At 49.9% G+C, this 17,657-nt stretch overlaps 6 protein-coding genes across 6 annotated transcripts; 5 read left to right on the forward strand and 1 right to left on the reverse strand.

Moving 5' to 3' along the window:
• Window positions 1-24: 24 nt before the first annotated feature.
• On the forward strand, window positions 25-4,354 carry EI90DRAFT_2633244 (uncharacterized protein). Its single transcript, XM_039053365.1, has 9 exons — window positions 25-865; window positions 925-1,821; window positions 1,879-1,946; window positions 2,000-2,138; window positions 2,198-3,183; window positions 3,234-3,521; window positions 3,579-3,725; window positions 3,776-3,901; window positions 3,952-4,354. Exons 1-9 carry the CDS (start codon window positions 496-498, stop codon window positions 4,027-4,029), a joined length of 3,099 nt encoding a protein of 1,032 aa, XP_038910139.1. The 5' UTR covers window positions 25-495; the 3' UTR covers window positions 4,030-4,354.
• Window positions 4,355-4,436: 82 nt separating this feature from the next.
• On the forward strand, window positions 4,437-5,348 carry EI90DRAFT_3147232 (40S ribosomal protein S8; the record flags this gene model as incomplete). The annotated part of the gene is made up of 5 exons (XM_039065510.1): window positions 4,437-4,440; window positions 4,541-4,779; window positions 4,844-4,948; window positions 5,003-5,257; window positions 5,313-5,348. The coding sequence occupies 5 exons, from the start codon at window positions 4,437-4,439 to the stop codon at window positions 5,346-5,348; spliced, it is 639 nt and encodes a 212-aa protein (XP_038910140.1).
• Window positions 5,349-6,266: 918 nt separating this feature from the next.
• Window positions 6,267-7,055, forward strand: EI90DRAFT_2940252 (uncharacterized protein; the record flags this gene model as incomplete). The annotated part of the gene is made up of 3 exons (XM_039055240.1): window positions 6,267-6,632; window positions 6,688-6,802; window positions 6,856-7,055. Coding segments are annotated over 3 exons (681 nt in total), but the record flags the coding sequence as incomplete, so codon positions are not given.
• A 2,159-nt stretch (window positions 7,056-9,214) lies between these two features.
• Window positions 9,215-10,257, reverse strand: EI90DRAFT_3081906 (uncharacterized protein). The gene is made up of 4 exons (XM_039061972.1): window positions 10,073-10,257; window positions 9,824-9,992; window positions 9,571-9,772; window positions 9,215-9,515 (listed from the first exon to the last, which is right to left on the reverse strand). The coding sequence occupies exons 1-3, from the start codon at window positions 10,192-10,194 to the stop codon at window positions 9,635-9,637; spliced, it is 429 nt and encodes a 142-aa protein (XP_038910142.1). The 5' UTR covers window positions 10,195-10,257; the 3' UTR covers window positions 9,215-9,515; window positions 9,571-9,634.
• A 1,058-nt stretch (window positions 10,258-11,315) lies between these two features.
• On the forward strand, window positions 11,316-13,438 carry EI90DRAFT_2940214 (UTP--glucose-1-phosphate uridylyltransferase; the record flags this gene model as incomplete). Its single annotated transcript, XM_039055238.1, has 10 exons — window positions 11,316-11,396; window positions 11,461-11,556; window positions 11,638-11,714; window positions 11,804-11,894; window positions 11,952-11,998; window positions 12,051-12,237; window positions 12,295-12,732; window positions 12,795-13,166; window positions 13,238-13,343; window positions 13,401-13,438. 10 exons carry the CDS (start codon window positions 11,316-11,318, stop codon window positions 13,436-13,438), a joined length of 1,533 nt encoding a protein of 510 aa, XP_038910143.1.
• A 3,147-nt stretch (window positions 13,439-16,585) lies between these two features.
• On the forward strand, window positions 16,586-16,871 carry EI90DRAFT_3132488 (uncharacterized protein; the record flags this gene model as incomplete). The annotated part of the gene is made up of 2 exons (XM_039064479.1): window positions 16,586-16,728; window positions 16,784-16,871. The coding sequence occupies 2 exons, from the start codon at window positions 16,586-16,588 to the stop codon at window positions 16,869-16,871; spliced, it is 231 nt and encodes a 76-aa protein (XP_038910144.1).
• Window positions 16,872-17,657: the final 786 nt, after the last annotated feature.

Below are 17,657 nucleotides of genomic sequence, written 5' to 3' on the forward strand. Positions count from 1 at the left end.
TCTCTAGATTCACGCGGTCAGGGACCGGAAACGCTCAGGATTTACTGGAGGCACGAGGTTAAATGAAATTCGTGGCCCCTGGATCCTGGTACTCTACATCCATTCCCTCGCGTGCGCCATACCCACCGATAGCCCTTCATATACTGATCATCCGCGTATACCCAGTTTGTGGTCTAGGGGTCTCAAGTTGTTCCTAGGCTAATCTCACTCTACCGTTTTCGGTACGTTGTCTCTTTTTCCTTTTCCTCGCGTCCGTTGCACGCATCCGCGCTTCCTTTATTTACTTCGCATCCACTGTACGCACCGGCCTCCGTGCCTACTGTCAATCTTGCCTGGCGGCCGCCGTATGGCCTCGGCCGCGCCTATATTCTTTTCGATGTATCTTCGCGATCTGATTCTCGGTTCTTTATTGCTAGCTTGATCTTTTTGCTGATTGTAAGTATTCGGTTTTGCTGAGGGTAAAGGTATTGCGACCTTTGACAGGTAGGATCCCGTATGCACTGCTTGTCGTCGCCGCGCCACTTTTTTGGTGCCTGTTCGGTCGCACAAAAACATGATTTGAAGCACAGCCACTCACAGTTCTTTCCCCAGCATTCGCACAAGCAGGGGCTTCACCGACTGTATCCTGGGGAAGGCATGGCTAAGAGATTTGCCTCCGCCGATAACATTGGTAAACCCAATTCTAGTCTCGCAGAATGGACGTCCAAGATCAGAACCCTCCAGAACATGGTTGACGAAGATGCTGCCAAGGAAAGGACACAACTAGAACTTGAGATCGAGAAAAGCAGAGAAGAGCGATCCCATAAAAAGGCACAACCAGGACAAGGGAATTTCGCTTTCCGCCACGCGACAGAGGTGGACTCGGGTATGCGTTCCGAAGTTTGCTACTAATGCTATTGCTGAGTCTGGCATCTGATGTTTGAGAGGGGAACTTGGTACACGTTCCGTCCCACCGCTCGCCTCCAACTTCTTTGGCAGAGTTTATAGGCGGTCGGGCACCTGGCCCACGTCTGAACAAGCACAAACCTCAGCAGAATGTCGATGACCCCGCCGCCTTCGATCTCAGACCGTATGCTGATGGCGGATCGCCTTTATTCCAAGTAGCCCTGGGTATGATAAAAGAGAGAAACACCCATGGGCCACCGGGAGGAGTGCGATTGCCTGGCATGACACCAGAGTTCCAAGCTGGCCAGAATGGCGAAGCATCACCTCCTGACCGAGCGGACCTTTCCGGCCTTAATCCCCCAGCCCATAAGGAGGATGAACATAGTGCCTCCATGTCATCCCTCAGGGAATTGTCCGTCACTGCAAATCCTTTGCCAGTGCATGATTCGTTACCTCCAGCTCCAATGCAAAATACCAACCTGAATCTTTTATCCCCTACTTCCGGATATGAGGGGTTGGAAAAGGCTCTAACATCCAATCCGACAAGATTGCAAGGCCGCGGATTTGTAGGGGAAAGAGTTAAAGTTTCTAATACCTCAAGCATTGCCATCCCAGTGTCTCCAGCGCTTCCAACGGAATGCGGCCTTGCTTCTCCTCGGTCGCCTCCAGGTTCCCTGGTACGCGATAAATCAGTCCTTAACCGTTGGCCGCCTGCCGCCAATATATCTGGCGAACGCGGTCTTGTTGAACACTGTCCACAATCCTCAAGGGGTCACGAACTTTCTGATCAGTCTCATTCTAGTAATAATAGCGATCGTTCGAGGGCTTCGGGTATCATATCAATGGGGGCCACACAAGAGCCTGGTTTGCCGCTGAATGATGACGACCGCCCAACGCTCGTATATAAGGGGATGGAAACTTCGAGGCCAAGTTCAGGTGTCCATTCTACTGTTACGTCCTCCAATTCGGAAGTTCCTAATACACAATTTTCAGTCGGTCCTTCTGCAGATAAAGCATTTAGTGGGTCACGATTTCCCCGGGGGTCATCTTCGCTCACGCACGTAAGCGCCAATGTCCATAATATGAGAAAATTTGTTACAGGAAACACTTTTAGGTTACTAAGAATAGAGCACGCAAGCCTCCCAGCAAATCAGGTGCCTCGGCGACTGATGATTCAGAAGTTGCGGGTACAACATATCTCAGCCCTGTGACCGCCCCAGAGGCTCCAATGCATTCCAAGCCTCTCGTCGAGGGTAAGCCTACGGAGTCTGGATTGTCGGGTTCTTTAATAGCTCAATACGTGCGTGAACAGAGTCCATCATTGGATCAACAGGGCGCGTCGTGGATACACGGGACGGTCAGGTTATCACCATGAAAGAAACATCGGCTTCGGCAAGTGTTCCGCGGGACAGGGACGCTGATTCTGACGGGAACAAATCACATCCTCCCGTTTCTTCTGGTACGCGTGCCCTCCCGGGCCTGGTACAATCCTCAACAACGAAGTTGGTCAGACTCGGAATGTCACAGGAGTCAGCTGTGGCACCCCGTGCATCAGGCCCGAGAGCGTCAGTTAGAGAGTCATGGGGTGGACAGCTCCAATCCGAATCCGAGCTCAAATCAGTCGTGTCCATCAGCCCCCAAGAGTTGACTGCAGTCACAATTAGAAAAGAGGTCGCCACACCAACCATCCTGAGGAGTGCTGAGGCCCAGTCCCCTCCTCCCAACCCACCCTCTCCACCCACAACAATCTCCAGGAAAGGAAGAGCAGTCATTTCGGAGAAAACCAAATCTGACCCGGTTCCCCAAGTTGACGAGTCCCTCCCCGTAGTCGACGTGAGATCCATCCTACAGTCTGCTGCCGTGAAGCCACCCCTTTCGTTCGACTTGGCTTATACCCCAATCTCTACCGAGGTTTTTGTCATCAGAGGTCGAAATGCAGACTCGGTGTCGTCATACCCTCATATATTCTACGACACGGAACTTCGGGTTATCTTGTACAGATGCAAGGAACCTCGCAGTAGCGAACTTGCATCGACAGTTATATGGGTATGGCGAGGGAGGAATGCAGCAATGGGAGGAGAAGAAGAGTGGAAGATTCGAGATTTGGAATCGCGATTCGGCACGAAAGCTATACGGTGCAATCAAGGAGGAGAGCCATACGACTTGGTTGGGTTGCTCGGAGGGGTTGTAGCAATTCGTCGTGGAACTCAAGGCAATTGGACAAATGTAAATGCAACAATGCACTGTGTCCGTGAGCTGTCCTTTGGAATCGGGATTGTCATCGACGAGGTCGACCTCGTGAGTCCCTACCCGGCAGCATATGGGCTGGTCAACTCACCAATACGTAGAATATTTCAAACCTTTGCTCTGCATTCTCCTATGTCATCGGGGCCCTTGGTCAAATATATGTTTGGCATGGGCGGGGTAGTCTCCCCACCGAGCAGTCTCAAGCAGTCTCTTATGCAGCGCTTATGAGCAGGGACAATCTTCCCGTAAAGGAATTTAATGAAGGGAGGGAAGACTCAAAGTTTTGGACGTATCTCGGTAATGGCAGTTGGGCGAACGCAAGATTTTGGAGCGAGCGGCGGGAATTACAGAAAAGAACACCCAGTGCGTGGAGTGTGGCTTTCCCCAGGGTAATTGTTATTACTTCTATATTGTCAGCTCCACTACTTAGTAATATGTTTCTGCAGATTCACTTTGTCCCATTTTTTGGCAATCAGCACTTAGATCATGGTACGGTGTACGTTGTGGACGGCATACTAGAGCTATTTGTTATTGTTGGAAAGGACGCTCGGTCTCAGCGGAATGATATCCGCCTTGCTCTAGCACTGGCCGAAGTGGGTACAGTTCCAGTCTCAAGATAGTCCAGAATCTCAAGCTTTTTCAGGGAATCTCCTCAGTCACAGCTTCTGAACGCCCGTTTGAAGCCCCTGTGCATGTCGTGATATTACCTAGCCAATTGCCGCTTGACCTGCGCGTAGGTCATACTAGGTTTTTGGATGAAACTTTAGTCGTACGTCAGAATCTGATTGATATTATATAAAACTTATCAAGCCTCTGCAGAATGGCGGGGCCAGTCCCGGTCATCTGAATTTGCTTCATCTTAAATCAGCTAAAGCCCAGGTAAGTGGTAGTCACTAGTCGACTGATCCGGTTGGTAACTGTGTTGCTGGAAGCTGGTCAAGTCATCTATTGGCGAGGCGGAGGACACATCGTTGCTACCACCTGGTACAGCGCCCTAATTGGACTTGAGACCAATGCGTACGCTGTTCGTGATAATGGAACGTGCCTAAATATTTTGAGGTGGCGGTAAAGGGCGTAAATGTGGTTCCCAATTACCAATGCCTAGAACAACCACGGGTGTTCATATGGGAATAGAAATCAGATTTCTCTTCCACAGGGAAAGAAGCATAAGCTAATCGCAGACATTGCAACAAACATGAGCAAGCCATAAGATGATGGTTAAGGGCACTGCCGCAAACACGTGACGACTTTCTCAGAAAACTGTACAGCGGTGCATTCCTTTCCGTTCGTTCCTCAAGACCACTATGGGTCAGTCAGCGCTGCCTGTTCCACCGCTTCAATGTTGTAGCTAATCAGGGCCTTTTATTTCCCCACCGCATCCTTCCTCCACCCCGCATTTCAAACATAGGTATCACAAGATCGGCTCGGCATAAGAGGACAAAGACAGGTGGCAAAAGGTCTATTATTCGAAAGAAGAGAAAGTTCGAGCTCGGCCGCCAACCCGCCAACACCAGGCTTGGCCCCAGACGTGTTCATTTTATCCGCACTCTAGGTGGAAATTCTAAGGCTCGCGCTTTACGCCTGGATGCAGGTAATTTCTCTTGGGGTTCAGAACATGTAACTCGGAAGACTCGAATCATTGGAGTTGTGCGTTGATTTCAACTAATGAGAACGGTTTCAGCATCAACTTAGATGGTGTTGCCGACCCCAGGTTTATAGCGCTCCTAACAATGAATATATCCGAACCAATACGCTTGTCAAAAGTGTCATTGTCCAGATTGATTCCAGTCCGTTCAGGCAATGGTACGAGGCGCACGTAAGTCCTTTTGTTGTACGAGCTGCCCAAATCGTTGACGCCCAGTTACTGTAGTACGGGAAGCCTATAACTGAGAAGAGAGCAGCAAGGGCAGCAAAAGCAGCAGCGGCAGCAAAGGCTACTGCTGCCGTCCCGGAGGAAGTCAGCCCTCGCCTTGCGGAGAAATTTGCGGAGCGCGAGGCATTGTCCAAGATTGATCCTTTGCTCGAAGCGCAGTTCAATGCAGGTCGGTTGTATGCTGCTATATCCAGCCGACCTGGGCAGTGTGGCCGCGCTGATGGCTATATTGTGGAGGGGAAGGAGCTCGAGGTTAGTGCATCGCTGACAACGGTGCTTGTTTCCTGATTTTTTCCTTTCTTCGCAGTTCTACTTGAGGAAATTGAAGGCCAAGAAGCATTAAGGCGCGCCAAAGGGGGAAGTGACTCAGTTTGGTTTGGTGTCAATGTGATGCGTTGTCTGCGTGCATTCGTGCCATATGCTCCTCTGTTTTTAACTACGGTTTCATCTGTATGCATCCATCAGTATTTGCTATGCCCATCCGAACCGTTACTATCTCTACCAATGCGCGCATTTTGTGCTGTGTCGGAGTGTCATCAGCGATAGTTGCCTATTTTGGTCGATTCGGTGTTTCCGAAACCTTGCCACAGCTTTGGCCTTCACGGCTAAGTGACCCGGTTGCGTTTCCCGCCACTCTCTTCTCTCTAATCACACTCTTTCATTCCTCGGGCATTGCTGTTAAGGTTTTTCGCACCGTCGTTCTCTGTTGTGCCGTAACTCTTTGCGTGCCCTCCTGTGACTTGCAACGCCCAACTCCTATCGCCGGAGGTTCCTGGCTCCTCCCATCACGATGACGAAAAAAGTCGAATGGAAATTCTTTAATGGATACATGACTGCCAAAGATCTCTCTGATGACGATGATTTTTTGAGGTAGGCCTTACCTGTCTCACTTTTCGCTTTGCCCAGGGTTCACGGTAGCGATGACTGTCATGCCTCGCTTCTCTCCCTTGATCACTTCATAGTCATGTCCTTCTCGACACAGTAGGACTAGAGAAACCCCTAGGGGTGCACCACATGCGCGTACGGACGCGTCTCCCAGTCTACGACACCGCGGCCGTTTTGAAAATTATTCAAAAGGTTCATCTCAACTCTCAAGTCGACTTTCGAAACCTATCACTGATGTTATCGTCGTACCTGTTTTTCAAGCGCGTTATTCGACCTCCTGACCAGGATACTGATACCCGCTGTGTCAAAGCGACGAACGCCTTACTTGCGTGAGTGTCATCAAACTTCTCCAACCCACACCGTCTGAACCTTCCCCAGCCTTCCCTTTATCCAGAAACATATCCGAACGAAGTCGCGGTCTCAGATCGATGCATTTGCGACTCATGCATGGCGCTACTTCAAATTGTACATCCCCACTGGTTCTGTCGAGATTACCCTCACAAAACGCTACACTCATCGGACGGGGAAAACCGAGCTTTGTGTACTAGCCACCCGGGATCTCTATCCTGGGGATTATATTGAGCAGCTCGAAGGTTCACTTGCGCGTTTGACCTCCGCAGAAGATGCTGAGCTCAGCAAATCCAAAAACAATGGCCTTGGGAGCCGGAAGGATTTTTCTGTGGTTCAAATTATGGGCGGGAACAGCAGCATGCTTTTCCTCGGTCCGGCACGATTTGTCAATGTGAGCCCAACATGTAGACCCCCCACCCCGGCAGTCTCCTGAACCCACCCCACAGCACGACTGTAATCCTAACTGCGAACTCGAGAGGAAGGATAAAGTCATGCGGTTTAAGGTACGGCGCTTGATCAAAGCGCCGGAAGAGATCACTTGCTTCTATGCGGATGACTATTGTGAGTGCCCTAGTTTCCACTACGTTCGAACCGATATATCGTATGCATTGCAGTCGGGCCCGGGAACTGCGAATGCCTGTGTGAAACATGTCAGATTGCGGGTGTGGGAGGTTTTGCGCCCGACGCATTCAGTGAGGGGTCCGAATTAAAGACTAGAAAGAACGACGGAGTTGAGGACGAGGATGAATCCAACTCCGAGCTAGTGAATATATCATTGGTTTTCATCATTCGTTCTCTAATTTATCTTTCTTAGTGTACCTCCCGAATACTTCGTTCTTCCACCCGAACCACCGTCACACCATCAGAACCCCGGATTAGGCGGCCAACTCAGACCGCATCACCTGGCTCTAGCAATCCTCGTCAACCTCTGAGTGAGGAACTTGAGGCACTTCGACGCTCAACGCGGAAGCTAAAACCCTCAGAATACTCTGTAGTTCCCTCTATCAAGAGCGTTGGCAGGATGTCATCATCATCCCGAGGTGCCTCTCCAACCGCCAGCTCCATTAGCAAGAAGACAGAATGCGCCAGCCTCATTACCAGAACAACTTCCCTCTCGCGGGATAACGCCGCCCAGCGTTCGGTTTCTCTAGCTGGCGTGACTTCCGCTAGAAACTCGGAAGAGCCGGATGATGCTCCGAGACGATCGCTGAGACCAAGGCTAACCACCGCGGAAGTCCCTGTAACCGTACGCCCTGATCAGCCAAACCAGCGTGATCTCCGCGCTGTCAATCTAGAGATTTTGCAGCAAAAGGCTCCAAAGCGCTGGAAAGGTTGGCAGTCGTTCCCGCCTGGTACGTGCCTGAATTGCAATATCGAGGAAGCTATTCCTTTGGACGAACCGGACACGGAAATTTGTGACAAGTAAGGCTACTAATGCCGTTCCAGAATTTGTTGGCTGATGCGCGACTTCTTGCAGATGTCTTCGTCATGAAGCTATCTATGGTCAAAAGTGGCCCGACAAAAGTGATCCACCACCTGACTTATGCTCCGACAAAACGAGTTCAAGTGAAGCATCCGAATCCGGAGATGCATCAGATTCATCAATCGAAGATGAAATCGCTACTGGAAACAGTGATATGAGGCAACAGCATAAATTGGCCCGACCTACCCATCCAGTTGACCAATTTCGAACTCATTCCAAGCTGTTGCATGAGAAGGAAGAGCAGGCCGAACGATCTCGAAAGCGAGGCTTCCCTGTGCTTTCCTCTGGGAAGAAAGGGAAGCTGACTACAGTCCAAATGGCCGAAAGGGCCGCATTGCTAAAAAATCAGAGCGAAGCAGCCCTTCGTCAAGCAAAGCAACGTGAAGTTTCCTCGAACTCTGAGAGTGAGCCAATGACAAAAAAACTATCCAAGCTTGATGCCCCTACTTCGTTGGCGCCTCCCGGACGATCCAACGTGGCAATTCCACATATGAGAACGCGTAGACTTGTCACCTCCTGGTACACTCCCGAGGATTCCTTTGGACGTTTCCCCTCGTTTCGCCCGCGACGACGCTCCGTCGCTGCAGGCCACCTCCCGAAGGATGTTACTCGGGATATAAGGGCTCGCGCTCGAGAACTGATCCGCGAGAATCCTAACATGGATAAAAAGGAAGTAAACGTCATTGCCAGTGCTGGTGTCATGCGAAGCGGCCGCGCCCGAAGCAGCCTCCCTGCACGCTTAGAACAGAGCCCACCGCGTGTGGTCAAAGCCTCTCGAGGCACAAAGCGAGCTCGTGTCGAGGAATCGGGGGATGACGTTGAAGATCAGCCAGCTGCTCGTCGTTCCACCCGGCTATCTAAGCGTGTCACAGCTTCTCCAGCCCCAAGTTGCACGTCCGCCCCAGCGACAACCATTCGTCCCAAGGCTCTCCTTCCTGACAATCCGACATCACCCAGCCGCTTCGCCTATCTGACTCACCCCAACCCTGCGTCTTTCGCTCTGCGCCGACGAATGGCTAGACCTGTTCCAACCTTAGACCTCTCGGAAGACAGCGATTCCGATTCCCCAGAGACTCGCAGTTCAATACGGCACCCACGCCCTGACAGTCTTTCGTCGAACACGGAAGCTGATACGCAAGCGTCGTCCATCACTGCTACGAACTCGGCCAATCAAACGCATGCGATGGATACAAAAGAACCGAATATTGTTGCAACAGTCATCCGAGCCCTGACATTTGGGAATGAAAAATCTGCTCCTCCCATTGTCCAAGAAATTGCTTCAACACGGGACAATTCTGAACTTACCCTCGTTGCGGACAGTAAGGCTGTTAGCCCTCTCAGCGTTCCGACTGAACAGTGCGGAACTCAAGTATGATATTCCCAATGACAAATGAGATTGCTCGAAAGACAGTGCTTTGTAGATCCGCGGGTCCTTGTTGTATTTATGGCTTTTCGCTCCTGGTTTGTGTGTGTAGTTTGGGTTGTTACATACTTGGCAGCATTCTATCTTATTAGACATTCCATACTAGTTGACACGAATAATTTTGTAGCTTTGACATTCCCTAGCACCGTGATTATCAATTAATACGATTGCACGCCGTTGCGACGCTCTCGCAATCATTTCAGCAGGCTTGGATGGGATGAGGACGCAATCGAAGACATTCCTGGCATAAGTTCCCCACTCACGATCTCGGACAGATGCGCTGGGCACCGGATAAATCAGTCAACACTCCGGTTGCAGATTGGATTGAAGCGCTCCAGGGAAAACCACACAACTTCCAAACGTCATAGCTGAACGAAACCGTCAATAGCTGTTCATGCTTGTATTTTTTGTTTGTGCGCTTACTTCAACTCGAAAAGGCATCGCCCGACGCACCTGGAGGTGACTACTTGTGATGACAATTTGCAGTCTATACGGCTACACTGCTGTTCCAACAATCGATATCAAGTCCGTGCACCCCCTGGATATGGATAGCTCTGAGAATGAGCTGGGAATAAAACCCTCTAAGGGCGCGGCAATCTCTCAATGAGGGAGGAGGCAATGAATCCTTTGAACCTTTAGAGGGAGCCTAAATAAAAAGAAAGGTACTACAACTCACGTATGCTTCTTCGATATTACCGATCAACATCACGTCAGAGTTGTACTCTCGTAGGAAAGGGACGCTCTTAGTGTTCGATGGATCGAAGCAGACTGAGGTGTCGACCCAGATTGACCATGATTCATATCCCACGAGCATCAAACCTGTGAATACGTCGTAAACATAGGCCCTGAGGAAGGGGATTAATGAGCGGTGGCCGCGCTTTTTCCACAAAAGAAGAAAGGATGAAAAATATTGGACTGAACGTACGTCCCAACAAGCCTCACTTTCCCGCCTATAGAGCTTCCTACGTCTTTGATATGAGTAGGGATGGCGGTTGGCATCCTACTAGGGGGGATGCGGGGAACATTCTGCGCCAAAGTACTGGCCATGGATTCGATATTCGTTGAGAAACTTTTTGTGCAGAACAGTCAAGACGAAGGCTAATTTGTGGCCACCACAAATTCCCACGGCTAGAAATGCCATCTCAAATTCTTTAGATTCTCATAACTGGCACGACCACCACGGCACCGTCCTTGCCCATGTTAGTATCACCGGAACATTTACGGATTGCTTCTATGCCGGCCCATCACCGCCTTTACTGAATTCCACGCAGTGGACGGGCGCTTAGGACACGATAAGATCAAATCACCGGCCGATTTGATGTCCTATCTTTCGGGATGAATGGAAGGGAAGCTATGTCTTGTACACAATCTGGTATTGCGGATGGAAAGGGGAACTATATTCCTTGCTGCACATTGGCCATTTCGAAGCCCAGTGCTTCTATCTCGTATAGCAAGATACATTGATAAGTCACAGCTCGTTTGGAACGATGCAGAATTGGTTTCATTGGATTTTGTATGCCCGACATTGCGCTCGTATATATAAAGTTATTTGAGCAGCTAAACTCTCTTCATCTCCTCCTGATTTTTCCCTCAAGGATTTTGCTTGCGCCGAGCCCTGAGCTAGATATATACATTCCTCCACCAGCTGGCTACTTCTATCGGGCAAAATTCAAATGCCATGCATGCTGAACGGACGAACCGCACAAACGTCAAGACACTAAAGTTCCAGACATAGGATTCGATTTGTGCCATTCGTGCGAAGATGCTGGATCCATATCTTGATGGGCGTATATGAATTGAACCTCCTGAACTCGTTTGCCGTGTAGCTATGGCACGTTCGTCCTGCTCAGCTATTTCAAAGATTGAGGCACTGCATGCTGCGACTCTGGGGGGATCGTGTTGAGCGCTGAAACATCGTGTCCGATCGAAAGTGATCGCGGTCGGAGTCGCTGGAGATTCCGCCACTTCCCGATAGACTATGTACTACGATAACATAACGCGGAGGAACGTGGACGGCGTTTTCCTTGGGGGCGATGGATTTGGGGCGCACCATATTTAGCAATTCAAGAATTTGAAGCCGACGCTGTTATATAAAACGCGATCTCTGGTTACCCCAAGCCCGAATCACGCTCGATCTCCCTTACGACCACTAGATTTTGCCCTATACCATGAGCACCCATCTTACCGTTAGCCAGCCTGGCCAGGGAAGCCAACTAAAGTCCCCTCGCGCCAGAGGACATTCTGCAATGGTGAGCATCCCATGAAAACAATTCCGGAAGAGTTGATTGAGTCCTAATCGAATGTTGTGGACAGGACTTCAAAAGCGCGACGACTGGTGTGGCCGCCAAGGCCATGCGAAATGAACTCAATAACCTTGTATCCCAAGTCCAGGACCCCCAAACGCGCAAGGTGCGTCAATTTCGATGTGTTGCTCAACAAACACGTCCCTGTCAACCGATTCAACAATTCTGACCTTGGGTGCTATAATAGATTTTCGATGCTGAGATGCAAAGCTGTTTCTCTCTCTTCAGTCGATATCTGGCAAACAAGGCGAAGGGTGACAAGCTGTACGTTCCAAGTGCTTACTGCACTGAATACACCCTAGCGCTAATTCGCGATTTACAATCGTCGATTTACTTTTTACACTTTTCTACAGTGACTGGGATAAGGTCATCTCGCCCTCCAGGGACCAGGTGGTCGATTATAACACTCTTCCCGCAACGATTGACGCATCCGTCCTTAACAAGGTATCATCGATTCAGGTGTACCAACCTGTCAACGTGTTTACGTAATTTGACGTTTAGATCGCAGTCCTGAAGCTCAATGGTGGGCTTGGTACTAGCATGGGCATGTAGGTTGGGTTCCGCGCATGAATGGGATAACCCATGCTAACAGTAAATCAGGGGTGGTGCACCCAAGTCTGCCATTGAAGTACGAGAGGGAATGACTTTCCTGGATCTCTCCGTCCGCCAAATCGAGCACCTCAACGAAATCCACAAAGTCACCGTGCCGTTCATTCTCATGAACTCATTCAATACAGACGACGATACCCAGCGCATCATCCAGAAGTACGCTAATCATAATATCCAGGTATGGAAGACTTTTGTTTTCTTCGAAGAAATCCCCACTTAATTCCGTTCCCTGTAGCTCATCACCTTCAACCAGAGTCGGTACCCTCGCATTGGGAAGGAAAGCCTTCTTCCCGTCCCACGCAGTCCGACTTCGGACAAGAGCGAATGGTATCCTCCTGGACACGGAGATCTCTTTGATGCCCTGACGAACTCTGGCTTACTGGATCGTTTGATCACTGGTGGAAAAGAATACATTTTTGTTTCGAACGTGGACAATCTTGGCGCGGACGTGGATCTCCGCATCTTGAAGCACCTCGTTGACAGTCAGGTCGACTTCTTGATGGAGCTGACTGATAAGACCAAGGCTGACGTTAAAGGTGGTACGATCATCAACTATGAGGGGCAAGTTCGGCTTCTCGAAATTGCTCAGGTGCCTTCCGAGCACGTCGAGGATTTCAAGAGTATTCGGAAGTTCGCTTACTTCAACACAAACTCTGTTTACATCCACCTTCCCGTAGGCCCAATTCCTTATTGATTGCGCATGAATCAGAGTTCATAACCTTTGTTTTTATTCAGGCTTTGAAACAAATCATGGAGAGCGGAGGGATGGAGTTGGACATTATTGTCAACCCCAAGGTGACTGATGATGGCCAACCTGTCGTCCAGCTAGAGACAGCCATCGGTGCAGCCATCAAGCACTTCAAGAATGCCCACGGTATCAACGTTCCCCGTTCGCGATTCTTACCCGTGAAGAGCTGTTCCGATTTGCTCCTCATCACCAGCGACCTTTATAGTCTGGAGCATGGAAAACTCGTCATGAACCCTAAACGAATGTTCAGTCAGACTCCTGTCGTTAAACTCGGCGATACATTCAAGAAGATTGCTAACTTCCAGAAACGTTTCCGTACGGTGCCGAATATTCTCGAGTTGGATCATTTGACGGTCGCGGTGTGTCCTGTCCATTTGACAATTTTCGGGGTTGGACTGCTGACGGTCGTTCAATCGTCTGTTATTAATAGGGCGATGTTTGGTTCGGCCGTAATATCACCCTACGTGGGACTGTGATCATCGTCGCGAACGAGGGATCGCGGATTGATCTTCCTGATGGTTCCATCCTTGAGAACAGTGAGTAATTCAGCTCATTCCTCGCCAGCGCGGTATTGGCTCATTCGCTACACTTAGAACTCGTTTCGGGTAACATTTCTATTATCGATCATTGAGTTGTTCGAGCTGCCGCTGCGACGTCGACCCGTTCTATACTCGTGGCGGGATTAGATCACTGGTCCCCTTCATTCCTGTTAATATGTTGTTGTCTGTAACACGTTCTTATGTGTCGCATCACTCAAAATATCAGCTTTAACTGAACGGCTCAGGATAGGCTCCGCACACAATCGTGCCCATGTTTATGTGCTGTTTCGCTGGGCGTGCGGACTGAGCCGGGACTTAGACCCTAACCAAACAATAAACAAACAAACGAGCGGACTCAGATATTTCAGTTGAACACACCGACTGCAGTTTCCAGCGGCCGTCTGACCAGTCCCCTGGTCAAACCCGCTCTCGTGCAGGAGATAAGAGGACTCATTACAAGCTTCGGCCTAATTATTCAAATAACCAATCCGTGCCATGGTATCGCACATGTCAGGCTTTGCCAACGATATCGGATCAGAGTGTTCGGCCTTCACCACATGCATCTATGATATTTGTCCTTGATCTTCCATAATCGTACACCGGCCTCGTGGCCCCGAGCTTTAGGAGGCCGCACCCCGTGTGTTGCGCGCCTAATTCTCCATTGACTTGTCCGCTATCGGCCACCCCATTGCAAAAGCTAGAGCTCTCAGGAGGAAGATTGATGATCTCCTGGCAGCGTTTGGCGACGTACAATTCTCACGGTGGTCGATGCTACGGTTAGATGGTGTCCCCCACTGAAGAGCGCGACTGGCGTGGCACTCTTCATCTTCAACGAGGTCAAAGTTGGCGATGACTTGTACCTGGTTGTGAACGAGGGCTCACACTAGTTTGCAGCTGTCATACGATACGTCAGCGGGAGAAGGGTAGAGGTAAGTTGTATTATAATTCATTGTTGGCAATATCATGCTTACGTCAAGTATCAGCGCGCGGAAATCAATCGAAACGACCGGCTTTCATGTATTGTCCGACCAGGAAGGATTGATGGTCTAAAGAAAGATTTTGACATGGACTCACTGTTCCGTAACCGTGTTGTTTCCGGTTAATGCTGCTTAGGACAAGCCTAACAATTGGTGTCAAATTATCGGCCATAGAAGATGGTCAAGACCATGATTCTTGATGGACTCTGATACCCTGCCATGATTCAACTGAGGCATGCCTAGAAGGCACTAGGGTCGGTCTCACCGAGAGTATCATGGCTTGGCGTCATAACACTGGTAGGGATGGCGTGAATGCTGTGGCCGGCTTCAGTTGCGCACACGAAGTTGCGAAAAAGAAACCAGACTGTCACTATGCTTCTTCAAGGCAGGGGTACAGCAGTCGCGGCCTGATTGTTTGTCCAGCGGCATGGCTTGGACTCTGGTAAACTGTAATTTGGTTTATCGCACTTTCATGTCTCTGCTATTCGAAGAGACCCTACTCTCTTAACAGCTCCATTCACGATGCAGTTCAATAAATTGGTTCGCCTCTCCTCTGTAAACCTCCGCCTTCCAATCATCCTATGGTCATCATCATTGATGCTTCCGATGAATGCGACAAAGCAGCACTTGAGCCCCTCCCCGACATTCTTTGGGAGGAAGTGCGGAGATTATCATTTTCCATGAAATTCGTTATTGGCACATCCAGACAATTCGATCTTGTGAATCGCTCCTCGGTCGTCTCACCATTGGTCTCTCGGATGACGCAAACGCGCAGGACTGTGCCAGACACATACATTTCCAGCTGCAAAAGCTGAAGGAATGGCATCCTTATTTTGCGGCACAATCTTCGAGACGAGGATCAGGTGGTACAAGAAATCCTAAAACGAGCAGGCAGTTTGTTTATTTGTATCAGCGCCGTCTTTCGCTACGTGAAAGTGGCCAACAGGGACCCTATGAGGACGCTAGACAGCTTGCTCGACGCAGATGCCGAACGATCAAATGTTTCTGCCGAGTGTTGAATCGCTTGCAAGCATTCTTGCTCCTGTCCTTTCAGGAGTTGCATCCCGATTCGCGTCCTACATCAATCCTTCCGTAACTTTATTGTGAGCTCAATGAATCCCTAAACAACTTCCATTATTGTTTCGTAGACGGGAAGACAGAGAATCCCAGAGTTGCCCTGCGACGCATCGCGATTTTGAACTAGGATCTTTGCTCTAGGGCCTCTGGTTCAGAACATGTCCAAACAGGATGAGCTGCCTTCATTCCTCCAGAACAATTGTCCAAGCACTTTCATTTCGTATGTCGTTCATGTAGTTTATCACAATGGAGTGATGGGATAGTTCGCTTGTTTCTCAGCCAACAAGGTGGAAGTTTGTGTGAGAATGGAAGGTTACATTAGTATCTCGCTACGCCCTGAGTGGGCTAAGGTAAGGATCATCAATAGTGTTGTTGAAACTAGCTTATGATTTGCACTTGGCTGCTCAGGTAGTGCTATCTGACCAACATGGGTTCAGCAAACCTGGTTTTTTCAAGATTTCAAGCGGCATACGAGGCAGCAAACGATTCTGTTGTTGCCTTGTTTCCACAGATTCAGAGTCCTACGTGCCGGATTTGGTCATGACAAATCTGAGACTCTTTCCAAACTTGGATGGCATTTCGAGGCACTCCCATCCATTGAAGACAGCACCAAATCTGGCACTGGCCAGGATCACACGGCTCTGATTTGGCCACGTCACTCCATTCCAAGGCGCCCCCATTCATGGAACAAAGTGCTGAACTTTACCGCCAGCTAGCCGCTGCTCACCCAGGATCATACGCCCACGACTTGACTCTATCGGTGCGGCGCTCTTTCCTAACTCGGATGGCACCTCGAGGCGTTCCCATTCATTAACGGGAGCTGGAAACTCTATCTCGGACAGTACTCGGAGGTGCTTCCGTTCACCAAAGAAAGCGTTCAGCCCTACCACCAACTAGATGCAGTTTACCCACAATCATGCAACCCCAATTTTGGCCATGTCACTCGACATTCTGTGTATCGCTCTTTCCAAACTCAGGCAGCACTCTGAGGCGCCTCCGTTCATCGAAGAAAGCGTTAGACTCTACTGCCAGGTAGTCCCTGTTCGCCCACAATCATACGCCCCTCAGCAGTGAACATGACGCTCTTTCGGAAATCGGACGGCACTCTAAGGGCGCTCCCATTCATTGAAGAAAGCGTAAAACCCAGCCACTATTCAGCCGAGATCATGCGCCCCCAACTTGGCCATGTCACTCAACAATCTATTTAATGCTCTTGTCAATTCCGGACGGCACTCGGGGCGCTCCTGTCCATCGAAGAAAGCGCTACATAAACCCTACCGCCAGCTAGCTACCGTCCACCCAGGATCATACATCTCCGACTCGGCCATGTCACTTTACCACACTTTCCGAACTCGGATGACACTCAGAGGCGCTCCCAGGCAGTTGCCACGATCATGCGCCCCCAGATTTGGTCATGTCACTCAACAATCTTTCTAATCTCGAGAGGCACTCTGAGGCCATCCCAATATGAGCTTGGCTCTTCCTTCCTGCCCGCTCCCAGTATGGTGATACCGCCCTCTCATCCCTGCATCCCCCCTTTACGCCTTCGACCCAAGGCCGGATGTCCATGGTGGCTTTGTCGGCGGACTCAGGCTTACCCACCTTTCTCGCGCGTTTGTATTTCCTTTTTGATATCCACTTACCATGTCGTTCCCATCCTCCCCCAGTCGTCCAAAACATTGAATCAAGGATTATTTGTACTGAATAAAAAAGGTCTCCCAACTTGGGTGTTGATGTATCAGCTTGGAGTTGGGCATGGTCCGGTCGCTAGCTATAACTACTTTCTCTGTCCCTCTCTCTGTCCTTCCTCCTTACTCTCCCTATTGTTTAGTCTGCTCGAGATCCATGGTATGAGTGTCGAACACTTCCGGAGCATGCACGACCTGTACTGCCTGAATCGCTTGGAGAACCTCCAGGGCCGATGGTCGGCGCTCTTTCCGCACATTGTAAGTTCTTAAAAAACACAAACCTCATTACAAATGGCTATTCGAAATGACGAAGGGGAGGGCATACCCTGTATAAAGTTCCACACTGGATCGGTCAGCCAAATTTTTGAGATTTCATTGTCTGGCCTTGCAGGTCTGTCACCCCTGGCTATCGCAAGGTATATCATACTTTCATGACGGAGCTCGTAAAATGGTCTTTGGCCGGAGAGCAGCTGCCGCACCAGGACCCATAGGCGTGAGTATTATTCTCATATAGACAAGGAGGCGCACCTCTAGCATCACTTGGCCAAACGCATAAATGTCGCTAGCGA

This window comes from Cantharellus anzutake, assembly GCF_015039405.1.
Source record: "Cantharellus anzutake strain C23 chromosome Unknown EI90scaffold_88, whole genome shotgun sequence".
In the NCBI taxonomy this organism is placed as follows: Eukaryota; Fungi; Basidiomycota; class Agaricomycetes; order Cantharellales; family Hydnaceae; genus Cantharellus; species Cantharellus anzutake.